At 37.0% G+C, this 13,500-nt stretch overlaps 2 protein-coding genes across 2 annotated transcripts; both read left to right on the top strand.

Moving 5' to 3' along the window:
• The first annotated feature begins 2,814 nt into the window (after positions 1-2,814).
• LOC140963618 (probable CCR4-associated factor 1 homolog 9) lies at positions 2,815-3,956 on the top strand. The gene has a single exon (XM_073423009.1). The coding sequence runs from the start codon at positions 2,901-2,903 to the stop codon at positions 3,828-3,830; it is 930 nt and encodes a 309-aa protein (XP_073279110.1). The 5' UTR covers positions 2,815-2,900; the 3' UTR covers positions 3,831-3,956.
• Positions 3,957-13,020: 9,064 nt separating this feature from the next.
• LOC140962641 (uncharacterized) lies at positions 13,021-13,500 on the top strand. Its single transcript, XM_073421590.1, has one exon. The coding sequence runs from the start codon at positions 13,021-13,023 to the stop codon at positions 13,498-13,500; it is 480 nt and encodes a 159-aa protein (XP_073277691.1).

Genomic DNA, 13,500 nt, shown 5'->3' with positions numbered 1-13,500 from the left:
AATTTATATCGGTTTTGATAGTCCATCAATAATTTGATATCTTGAACCTCAGACAGGCGACGTGTTCACAGAACGTTTTACTGATTGTCATTTTAATGAGGAAATCTTCCTAATGTTAGGGGGAGAACAGAAACATACCGAAAAAAAATTACATGGTATGTATCATCATTGTTACATCTGGATCCAAGAACAAAACAATGTGAAAAAGATGTACAGCACATTGTGCGCTTGCAAAGAATAGCAAATCAAATACTAGATGCATTTGCAGACACAAAAGGGGTAACTAAATCATATATACATGCTGCAAATGATCCTGCTCGAATTGAAATTCCGAAAAAACAAATTGAAGATACTCATATTGTCACTAAAAGCCTGAAGCGTGGAAGGCCAGTAGGTTCCAAGGATAAAATTACTTGAAAAAGAAAATTCATAGAGAAACACGATGATCACAAAATAAAGAATGATGTTCCTGAAGAAACACACGATGATGAAATTGTTCTGTCTGAACCACAAACTGACGAGAATCGTGAAATCTCTATCAATTATATTAATACTGGAAAAATATGGAACCGAAAAGATATAGAAGAAATTGATGATATATTTTCTTATAATGTGGCAATAGACATCATAAATGATAATGAAGATCATGAACCAAAATCTTTTGGTGAATGTAAAAATCGACAGAATTGGATAAACTGGAAAGATGCCATCCATGTTGAATTGGATTCACTAAATAAACGTAATTTTTTTGGACTTATAGTCCTTACACCTGAAGGTGTAAAACCTGTTGGATACAAATGGGTTTTTATTCGAAAGCGAAATGAGAAAAATGAAATAGTAAGATATAAAGCTCGACTTGTTGCACAAGGTTTTTCTCAAAGGCCTGGAATTGATTATGAAGAAACGTATTCTCCCGTGATGGATGCAATTACGTTTCGGTATTTGATTAGCTTGGCAGTATCTGAAAATTTAGAAATGCGTCTTATGGATGTTGTTACAGCCTACTTATATGGATCACTTGATAGTAATATATATATGAAAATCCCTGAAGGATTTAAGATGTCTGAAGCACAAAGTTCAAAACCCAAAGAATTTATTCTGTGAAATTACAAAGATCATTATATGGAGTTAAATCAATCCGACCGAATGTGGTATAATCGACTAAGTAATCACTTGATGAAAAAGATATATGTAAATAATGCAATTTGCCCTTGTGTTTTCATTAAGAAAACAACATCCGGATGCGTAATTATTGCTGTATATGTTGATGATTTAAACATCATTGGAACAAATAAAGAAATTCAAAAAGTTGTGTCATACTTGAAGAAAGAATTTGAAATGAAGGATCTTGGAAAAACAAAGTATTGTCTGGGTTTACAAATTGAACAAAAAGAATGCGGAATATTTGTTCACCGGACAAATTATAAAGAAAAGATCCTTAAACGTTTTAATATAGATAAATCAAATCTTTTAAGTACTCCAATGGTTGTTAGATCATTAAACATAGAAAAGGATCCATTCCGTCCATGTGAAGATAATGAAGATATTCTTGGTCCAGAAGTACCATATTTAAGTGCTATCGGTGCCCTTATGTATCTTACAAATTGTACAAGGCCTGATATATCTTTTGCCGTAAATTTATTGGCAAGATTTAGCACATATCCAACAAAGAGACACTGGAACGGAATTAAACATATATTCCGTTATCTACGAGGAACGACAGACTTGGGACTTTTGTATTCAAAAGATGCTAATCCAAGTATAATTGGTTATGCCGATGCTGGATACTTATCTGATCCACACAAAGCACGTTCTCAAACTGGATATGTATTTACTCGTGGAGGCACTGCAATTTCTTGGCGTTCACAGAAACAAACGCTTGTAACAACTTCATCAAATCATGCCGAGATTATCGCACTACATGAAGCAAGCCGTGAATGTGTGTGGTTAACATCAAGGACCCAACATATCCAAATCTCATGCGGATTATCATTCGACGAGAAGCCTGTAATACTATATGAAGATAATGCTGCATGTGTTGCTCAAATGAAAGAAGGATACATAAAAAGCGACAGAACTAAACATATTCCTCCTAAGTTCTTCGCATTCACCAAGGAGCTTGAGAAGAATAAATATATTGATGTTCTTCACATTCAATCAAGTAAAAATTAATCAGATCTCTTCACAAAAGCACTTCCTACGACAATATTCAGAAAGCACATATATAATATTGGAATGCGCAATCTATGAAATTTGTGAAGAATTGTTCATGTCATAATGAGGGGAGTTTACGTGACTGCACTCTTTTTCCCTTACTATGGTTTTTATCCCAATGGGTTTTTTCTAGTAAGGTTTTTAACGAGGCAGTATAAAAACACGTAATGAAGACAATCGTTGTATTATGATCATCATCACAAGGAGGAGTGTTGAAAATGTGAAAGATTTGTGTTGAAAATTATAATGTTGAATGTTGAAAATTAGGTAAAATTAGGTGTTGAATATTGAAATTTGTGTGTGATGATGAAGGTAATGATGTAATTTATTTTTGGATTATTTGTAAAGATTTTCTATAAATAGATCTCTCATTTGTGAAGAAAATCACAATTGAGTTGAGAAAAAAATATTATAAAGTGTGTAGTGTGATAAATTTGAGAGTTTAAAATTTTTACTTTTTATCGTAAATTTTTAATTTTTCTCAACCATTAGTATATTTGTTTATACTTTCTAAGAAAGAATAAGTCCTTTCGGTTTCACAATGCCAAAACAATTAAGACACACGTCACACACCAGGCCGTTGTTATTTTTCATTTATTTTTGTGTATTAATAATTCATTTTGCCCTTTTTAGCCCTAATTTCCCCTATCGCCATCAAACATTCATTTCAGTCTGGATCCCCCACCATGGCCGCCGACGACGACGACCCGCTTCCGCCGTCCCCACCCCTGCCCCAGTATTCGCCGAATCGTTCCCCTCTGCTTCCGCCTTGGCCGGCAGAAGTGGAGCTAGGCAGCTTTAAAAGGCCAATCTTGATCCGCTCAGTCTGGTCGGACAATCTGGAGTATGAGTTCTCCCTCATCAGAGACCTTATCGATCGGTACTCCTTTGTTTCGATGGATACCGAGTTCCCTGGTGTTGTTTTCCGCCTCCACCACCACTACTCAGACCCGCTCGATCACTACCAGACGCTGAAATCTAATGTCGATGTGCTCAAGCTTATTCAGGTGGGGATCACGCTCTCTGACTCGCGTGGGAACCTTCCTAGCCTCGGATATTCTGACCGCCGCTTCATCTGGGAGTTCAATTTCCGTGATTTCGACATCTCGCGTGATGATTATGCGCCTAACTCAATCGACCTTCTCCGCCACCAGGGTATCAACTTTGAGTCTACTCGCCAGTTTGGAGTTTCTGCCTCACGCTTTGCTGAGCTCATGATGTCTTCTGGGCTCGTGAGTAATGAAAATGTCACTTACATCACCTTTCACGGCGGATACGACTTTGGCTACCTGGTCAAGGCCATCACTGGGAAAGCCCTGCCGGGTACCCTTCTGGAGTTTCTGAATTTGCTAAAGGTCCTTTTTGGGAACCGCGTTTATGATGTGAAACACTTGATGAAATTCTGTCAAGGATTGCATGGAGGACTGGATAGGGTGGCACAGTCGCTCGGAGTGGTGCGTGCTGTTGGGAAGTGCCACCAGGCTGGGTCTGATAGCCTACTGACTTGGCATGCGTTTGAGAAGCTCAGGGCTGTCTTTTTCGGCAACCCTGAGAAGGAGGGTGTGCCAGGCAAGTATGCTGGCATTCTGTATGGGTTAGAAATCCTTGATCCTTAGTTTTCTTTGCACCTCAAGATGTGTTGGAGCTGTTCTTAAGAATATTTGGTTTTTATTGGCTTTGTTCCCAGTTCATTTGTAAAATCCTTTCACATAAGAGTAAAAGCCAAGCTCCAGTTCTGATTAGTCTTTATCCTTTTCGTCTTATTTTTATTCTTAATGCTTGCTGTTGTCATGTATGGCATGCTACTGTTCACATGTTATCTGGTATGAATTGTAACTGAATGATTGAGGTTTGAGGAAATCATTCTGCGCTGCAGGCAGTAAAACACATTGCTTAAGAATTGAGACATTGAATGTTCTGCGAGAATGTTAATATGATGTGAGGATATTGTTATTGTGGAGTTAAATGTTAATTGGGTAAAGCTTTTGTGCTTATCATGTTACGGGGAGAGAATTAAACATATATTTGTAATGCTCAAAAGGATGTTAGCGATAGAAGTTTTCGCGGTGGTTGTTAGATTAAATCCTTACATAAGGATTCATAAAATACCGGATCCCCACCTACACAAGCAAATTGTTGATATCCGGGAAGAGATGAAGTCGAAATTACTAAGACTTCAATTTTTTGTTGTTTTTTGGAATCACGAGAAATTGGATAAACTCATAAAAAACAAAAAAAGAACTTGGGATTTGCGATCCCAGGTAAGATCAGTTCAGGGTTGTGAATTCCAATGTGGCAGACATATATCTAAGACCATGTATGGGGGCTGACGCCTGCCCAGTGCCCTCCTTTTCAGGGAGAGCTAATGCTTGTTGGGTAGTGCACAGTGTAAATATGGCTTGGATTTTGTGAGTTGCTTTTGGTGTGGAATGTGGATGGCAATCAGGCTACTTGTTTTTTGTCATTCTTTATGTATTTTGTTTATTCGGCGGATAGGTTTTGCTTGACAAATGACAATATGTTTGTACTTCGTTTCTGTCATGCATCAAGTCTCTTGTGTGGTAGGTGGTTCTATCCGCATTAGGGAACCATGAGTATGGTCCTTATTTTAGTGTCATAAATGGCTAAAACTCCCATATGACTTCAAAACAAGAGATTGTGGTGTGTTGCCTGGTCCTTGCACTAAATGCTTTATTAATGCTATGTTTGGATGCACTTATATTTTTTTATTGCATGTCATTTGAATTGAGACCAAGTTTTAGGTGAGTGTTTAGATGTGAGTTTCCTTCAGGGTGAGCTTATGATTTTACATATATGTTGACTGACGTGAGCTTGTGGTTCAAATTTGATTTCAAGTACAACGTACTTTGAAAAATAAGTTTTCAATTAGGAAATGGTATGATATTTTTGAATGTAAAGGAATATGAAAAATCTAAGTTCGAATGGCACGGGTGGTGTTAATTGTGCACATGAGCGGGGACTCTCTGCTACAATTAGATGATATGTTATTTCCATACTGAATGTGAAGACCTGCAAGGATTTACTTTGATACATGTTGCAGGCATATTTGTCGGAACCTAAATACGAGCTTCTAGTACAGATTTGGAATTGAAGAGTAGAATATAGGTTAAAGAGACATATCATAGAACATGCATGCTAAGGGACGTACGACTTTGGCTACCTGGTCAAGGCCATAACTGGGAAAGGCCTGCCGGGTACCCTTCTGGAGTTTCTGAATTTGCTAAAGGTCCTTTTTGGGAACCACGTTTATGATGTGAAACACTAGATGAAATTCCGTCAAGGATTGCATGGAGGACTGGATAAGGTGGCCGGTGGCACAGTTGCTCGGAGTGATGCGTGCTGTTGGGGAAGTGCCACCAGGCTGGGTCTGATAGCCTACTGACTTGGCATGCGTTTGAGAAGCTCAGGGCTGTCTTTTTCGGCAACCCTGAGAAGGAGGGTGTGCCAGGCAAGTATGCTGGCATTCTGTATGGGTTAGAAATCGTTGATCCTTACTTTGCTTTGCACCTCAAGATGTGTTGAAGCTGTTCTTAAGAATATTTGGTTTTTATTGGCTTTGTTCCCAGTTCATTTGTAAAATCCTTTCACATAAGAGTAAAAGCCAAGCTCCAGTTCTGATTAGTCTTTATCCTTTTCGTCTTATTTATATTCTTAATGTTTGCTGTTGTTATGTATGGCATGCTACTGTTCACATGTTATCTGGTATGAATTGTAACTGAATGATTGAGGTTTGAGGAAATCATTCTGCGCTGCAGGCAGTAAAACACATTGCTTTGTTAATATGATCTGAGGGATATTGTTATTGGGGAGTTAATGTTAATTGGGTAAAGCTTTTGTGCTTATTATGTTACGGGGAGGTAATTAAACATATATTTGTAATGCTCAAAAGGATGTTAGCGATAGCAGTTTTCTCGGTGGTTGTTAGATTAAATGCACAGTGTAAATATGGCTTGGATTTTGTGAGTTACTTTTGGTGTGGATGGCAATCAGGCTACTTGTTTTTTGTCATTCTTTATGTATTTTGTTTATTCGGCGGATAGGTTTTGCTTGACAAATGACAATATGTTTGTACTTCGTTTCTGTCATGCATCAAGTCTCTTGTGTGGTAGGTGGTTCTATCCGCATTAGGGAAACATGAGTATGGTCCTTATATTAGTATCATAAATGGCTAAAACTCACAGATGACTTCAAAACAAGAGATTGTGGTGTGTTGCTTGGTCCTTGGATTAAATGCTTTATTAATGCCATGTTTGGATGCACTTATATATTTTTATTGCATGTCATTTGAATTGAGACCAAGTTTTAGGTGTGAATTTCCATCAGGGTAAGCTTATGATTTTACATATATGTTGACTGACGTGAGCTTGTGGTTCAAATTTGATTTCAAGTACAACGTACTTTGGAAAATAAGTTTACAATTAGGAAATGAGATGATATTTGTGAATGTAAAGGAATATGAAACATCTAAGTTTGAATGGCATGGGTGGTGTTAATTGTGCACATGAGCGGGGGACTCTATGCTACAATTAGATGATTTGTTATTTCCATACTGAATGTGAAGACCTGCAAGGATTTACTTTGATACATGTTGCAGGCATGTTTGTCCGAACCGGTTTTTTTCATCCTACCCATGTGGGCATTGCCCCCATGATAGGATGGATGACCAAGATTTGCCTCATTTTTTTTTTTTGAAATTATATGTGTGACAAGATCTTCCTGTTGAAATGAAGTGAGGGTAGTGCCCACATAGGTAGGATCTCATCTATGGTCCGAACCTAAATACAAGATTCTAGCACTGATTTGGAATTGAAGAATAGAATATAGGTTAAAGAGACATATCATAGAACATGCATGCTAAGGGACGTGGACGTTCTGCGATAGTTTCTTCTAGCTGTGCGAAGAAGATACTAAGAAAGACAATTCGGTTGTTAAATAGACTGGAGGGACTGTGTGATGGACCAAGGAATTTTCATTGTTAATTATTTAGTTTCTTTCAATTATTTATATTGTTTATGGATTGTTACCAACTGTTAAAACATATTCAGGCAACATTCGATTACCCATTTTTCTTCATAAATTTAAGGCTACTGCAAAAATTTTCAAGCTGATTGATTTATTCTGATTTGATCCGAATGTTTTTTTTTTCTTGTTTTGCCTATTGTATTTACGTTCGCCACTCCAAAAGGATAGCAGCTACATGTTTAACAAACTTTTATAATCAACTTTGTCTCATTATCCGGAAAATACCTATACCTTGCCCCATAGTTATAAAAGGCTAGCACCCCTTGCAAAAGGCGAGCTCGCTATTGCGTTGCCCTTTTTGTCGCCTCATGAAATTGGCAGCGATCTCTTATTTTTATCGGTAATTGAAGGGGTTATGTTACATACATATAGATAAACCCAAGATCAATCATTTATTTGAAGCCCGATAAACTTAAGCTCATAGAATTTACTTATTCGGAAAACCTGGGATAGCAACTATTCTTGTCCTTGTTTGCACTTTTCCCAAAATGGTCTCTGTTCTTTTCTAGCGTCCAAATTGGTAGATGAGATCCTACCTACGTGGACACTACCCCTACTTCATTTCAACGGATAAGATCTTGCCACACATACAATTTCCAAAAAAAAAAGTGGGTTATATATATGCATTGACAAATCTTGGCCATCCATCCTATTATGGGAACAATGTCCACATGGGTAGGATGAAATAAACCGGCCAAATTGGTCCCCATATGTTTTGTAATGTTTCTCAAATTCATCTCTCCCGTCGTGTTGCCGTTTAAATCTAACCAAAAAAAAAAAAAAACCCATCCCCCTCGGCCAATTCATTCATCTAATTTCCAAAATGGTCGAGGCGTTTCTTAAACTTTTGTTAGACGACATGAGCTCTCTTTTCCAACAGGAGATTGGATTAATTATGGGTGTGGACAAGGAGACGAAGAAGGTCTCCAGTACGCTCACCGCCATCTAAGCACAATTCATTCATCCCATTTCCAAAATGGCTGAGGCGTTTCTTAAACTTTTGTTAGACAAGATGAGCTCTCTTATCCAACAGAAGATTGGAATAATTTGTTGTGAATCGTGTTTTTTTATGCCTAAACGCAGCGGAAGTTTTAAAAAATTTTAGATCTTGACATTCAAGACATTGTTTAAGCACTCATATGGTTTTAAACGAATAAACATACATAAGATGCTTAAAACTTTTACTTTAGTGAATTTTCACTTGGCTCAAACTACGTCACTACGTCGGTATAAGCGAACGTAGCTCTTGTTGTAAATCTTACGTACGTTCTTCAAATCTCCTTTCTTCAATCTTCGAATCCGGTCCACGATTGGATTACTAGTTCCTTTTCCAACTTACACTAGAAAGTATAGAAGGATTTTAATGTTGGATAAGAAATTGAGAGGCGGCTCAAGACCATGAAAATTATTCAAGGTGGCCGAAATTGAGAGGACTTTTGGAGGAGGATTTTCGAAAAACTCAAGTGGTGGAGGCTAGGGTTTGTTAAATTTTTTTTGAGTCAAAAATTATTTTTAACCCTAAACCTAATACCCATATAAATAAATTTAGGGTCCATTAATTAAATTAAATACTTAACGGACTTAATAAATTAATTATTCTAATCCAACTAGTTTAATTAATTAATTAATCTTTTAAAGTCCAATTAAAAACTTTAATAATATGTATGTTGGTCTTGTACTCCTACAAGCCCATTATACATACACCAATTACATTTAATTTAAATCTTTTATAAATTTAACATTTAAATTTAATATTTAAATTATAAATTCAACTCCTTGAATTTAGACATGTCAAAATGGGTTGGCGGGCCGGGCCAGCCCGCCACCCGCCACCCGCCGCAACACGCCATTAGGCGGGGCGGGCCAGATGGCGGGCCTCTAAATGGTCAACCCAGCCCGACCCGTTTATTTTTTTTAAGAAAAAAATACTCAACATATTTCAGTCAAATAGTTTCATAAAATAATTAAAAACTTTGAAATAAGAAATTAAGAAAACATACAACATAATTTATAAAAAGTAAAGTGTTTAAATCAAACATGAAGATTGAGACATGGAAGAGAACATAAAGTCGAGTAAGAGACGGTTGTAAATTTTAAAAAAAATATTATGTCTTCAACAATACACAATATTAGCAAACCTCCGTCGGGTCCACAAAATTTCAATGCAACTCGTCGGACTTCAAACGAAACCACTCTTGGGTTCACAAACAACTGCTATGCTTAAAAATTATTTTAAGATTCATGAATAAAATTTACAGGAATTTCTTCCCTTTTGTTTTCTTTATGTATATATGTAAATTTCTCTTTTTTTATTTTCTTTATGTATATTTGTTGTAATAGTAAATTATCAATAAATTTGTTCTAAGAGTAAATTATCAATATATTTGTTCTAAGACATGGAGGCGCATGAAACTTCTTCCAATTTTTATATAAAACTTAAAACTTAAAAATATAAAATTTTATCCTAATTTGGCGGGCCAACTCGCTCCGTTTGGGTTCGACCCGTCTTGGCCCGCAGCCCAAACGGGCTCAGCCCATTTGGCCCGCCTCCAAACGGGCTGCTATTTTATCAACCCAACCCGTTCAATTTTTATGGCCGGCCGGCCGGCGGGCCTAACCCAATTTGACAAGTCTACTTGAATTAGATTAGTCACCTCCAAAATTTAATGGTCATAAATTCAATTTCTTGAATTTATTTCTCAATATTTTCTATAAATTCAACTCCTTGAATTTATTATCTCAATGTATTATATATATTCAACTCCTTGAATTTATTATCTCAACGGGGACAAAATAATCCAGTACTTATGTGACCCTCAATGGTTCATGGATACAGCTAGCCGTGAGTTCACAACTCTTTGTGATTCAGGACATGATCCTTTATTCGGGCTTACCCTAATTTGCCCATTCTATGTATCAACAATTGTTCATGAGAATATCAGAAATCATATTTCTGATTAAACCAATCGAATCATGGTAAGAGTTTCAAGTAACATCGTCCCAAGATTTCCTAGGTATCACTGATAGTGCCAGCAAGAATCAGTCGATTATGTAATACGTACAGTACGGTCCTTTCATATCATATATCCCGATCGAATCTACCACAATTGGTTCATCGAGGGTTGCATAAGAATTCGATAACTATGTGACACATATTTGAGGATAAATAGTGGCATCACATGTACAATTGGAGAACCTGTTCTCTAATGTACGTCTCATACTCTGTCCAGATATTTCATCAGATCACACAGGATATCCACACCCGTAGGTGAGCGGTGAATTCCCGACTACAATGCATTGGCTCCTACATGTGTCGCAATTGTACCCAATATCGCCACCTGATGACCTTCCTGGAGTCGGTAAACGAGTCAAAGCACAGTTCTAGCATATAGAGCCTCAGTGTTGTCCCGGGTCGTAAGGACTAATGGTGTACAATCATAACCACGGACTTATCCTCTCGATGAATGATAACCATTTGGAAAGTCCTAGGGAGGACAGTTCGGTATAATCATCATATGACTACCCATCTGTTTGTTTAGACATCTCTATGCCCTTATCAAGAAACGCGATACACAACATCACAGATGCTAGTCTCGAGTTCAAGCGACCTTTATCCATGTTTTAGACGGATGAATCGACTAGGAACGAATTTAGATTATACAGTGTCTACAAATGAGTTTCAACATCGAATTATGATTCATTTGTATTAAAATATAATCAAGGTTTTTATCTATATTGATCACATTGGTATACAAATAAAGAAATAATAAACCATGAAATAATGAATTATATTAAAATAAAGATTGTTTATTACAACTGAGTCAATAAATTCATTAGCCAACAGTTGGCCTACAGGGCATCTACTTTAACAATATCCCACTTGCCCTAGAGCCAACTACCAATAAACTTTAATGTCATTGCTTCGCGATGCTTATCAAACAATGGTCTTGGCAAGGGCTTTGTAAGCGAATCAGCTACATTATCTGCAGAGGGGACACTTTCAACTGATATATCTCCTCTTTCCACCATCTTCCGGATGATGTAGAACTTCCTCAGTACATGTTTGGATCGCTAATGAGACCTTGTGTTAAATTAGGTGCCCATCGAGCCAAGTGTTGGCCGAGGGTTCACATTGAAACTCTATGTATAAACACTATTTATTTAAATAATATTTGAAATTATTGTTTTGGCACATCTTTATCTGTATATTCATATATGTTGCATAGATAAAATCCTTGAATATACAAATAATAGAAATAATATGAGATGCTCATATGATGAGTATCATGAAACTCATATTTGGAATACTGTATATTCTAAACAGTTCCTAGTCGATTCAGCCGCCATTAAAAGAATAAAGGCCGCTCGAGTTTGAGACTAGTATCTGCGATGTGAGTAGCATGTTTCATTGGTAGGGGACATTGTGATGTCCGAGCATGCAGATAAGTGCTCCTTGTAGAGTGCACTGAACAACCCTCCATAAAAGACTTTCCATGTGGTTCTCACTTATCGAGTGGAAACGTCCTAGTTTATGGTTATATACCATTAGTCCTTATGACTGGGGACAACATTGTGACTCTATATGCTAGCATTGCACTTTGACTTGTTTACCGACTCATATTGGGTCATCAGGTGGAGAGGTTGAGTGTTTTGTCGAAACATATAGGAGTCCATGTGTTGGAAACTAAATTTCGGTTGTTTGACAAACTAAGTGCTTGAAACTCAACTGATCGTCTATAACTAAAGTTTAAAGCGCAAATTTTCAAAGGAAACTGAAACCAGCTAAACTGAACTAACGTGGGCAACTGACTGATCAGTTGCTATATTCAGTTATGAGCCTATTGCTTATCAGCTGATCCTTCATCTGTACACATCAAGAAAAGAACGTTCAACCGACAATAGTACAAAAGTAGACTGCAACAGATAGTGGGAACGCCGCAATTCAGCTGCAGTGTACGAATGTCAGAAAAATGTTGACATGACAAAACATCGGATAAAAAGATTCAAAATCTATCAAATGTTACTGTTGAAGAGAAGCCTATAAATAGAAAAGAAGAGCAGCTGAGACATGATAACATATTAAAGTTCTGAATATCTAGACTCGTCAAATCTCTGAAAAATACGATGTTACTCTGCTGAAATAAAAGCTCACGCTTATTTCATATATTCGTAGCAATCAAGGCTAATCATTCGAGCTTTATAGCACAGTGTCATACTTGTGAAAATCGATCTTGTAAGAGATCAGTTGTGCTAAATTCAGTTGCATACTGTGAAGCATTTTGTAAACTAAGAGTTTCAGTTTTGGCAGTGTTAAGTTCAAACTGAAGTATGCCTTTACAAACTGTTGCATCGATCAAAGTCTTTTAGTAAATATCCTATCCTCGTGATAGAAGAGGTGACGTAGAAGTGTTTGAAATCTCCGAACATCCTTAAAATCTCGTGTTCTTATTTCAGTTTTTATTCAATCTATCAATTAGTTTTATTCCGCACTTTATTGTTAACTGATTGATATTGACTGACAAGATTTCTAGTATCAATTTATCACTAAATTGAACTCATCTTTCGAAAAAGATTTAAAAGTTGTGAGTGTTTATTCAACCCCCCTTCTAAACACTCCTTATCCAAGTACTTGATCCTATCAAGTGGTATTAGAGCGATTAAATCTTGTCTCAGAATACTTTATCCACAAAACCGATAACCATGGCTTCATTCAATAAAATCCCAATGTTTTCCAGAGAAGATTTTGACGACGGGAAAATCAGAATGCAGGTTCATCTAGCTGTACAGGACGATGATATGTGGTACGTCATTACTGATGGACCCATGAAGATCTTAAAAGCCAACACAGCTGTAGCCATATCTGATGGGGCACTACATCGTGTAGAGAAACCAAGAGAAGAATGGACAGCTGAAGATAAAAAGAAAGCTAATCTAGACAATGTGGCGAAGGATATCTTATACAAAACGCTGGATAAAGTCACCTTCAGCAAAATCAAAATGTGTAAAACTGCTAAGGAAATTTGGGAAAAACTGATCCAGCTTTGGGAAGGAAATGAGCGAACCAAAGAAAACAAGCTGTCAGTTGCTGTTCAGAAATTCGACAACATCAAAATGAAGGTTGGTGAATCCATGCATGAATATGATGAAAGCAATGGCATTATCAATGAGCTAAATTCACTTGGAAAAGTGTATTCCAATAAAGAAGTAGCAATGAAACTTGTCAGAGGTCTTCCCAAAGAATGA

Source organism: Primulina huaijiensis, chromosome 17 (assembly GCF_012295235.1).
Source record: "Primulina huaijiensis isolate GDHJ02 chromosome 17, ASM1229523v2, whole genome shotgun sequence".
NCBI lineage: Eukaryota > Viridiplantae > Streptophyta > Magnoliopsida > Lamiales > Gesneriaceae > Primulina > Primulina huaijiensis.
This window is presented reverse-complemented; position numbering and strand designations above follow the sequence as displayed.

Excerpts from the sequence above, each read along its gene's own strand:
- LOC140963618 (XM_073423009.1), top strand. The coding sequence starts at position 2,901 with ATGGCCGCCGACGACGACGACCCGCTTCCGCCGTCCCCACCCCTGCCC.
- LOC140962641 (XM_073421590.1), top strand. The coding sequence starts at position 13,021 with ATGCAGGTTCATCTAGCTGTACAGGACGATGATATGTGGTACGTCATT.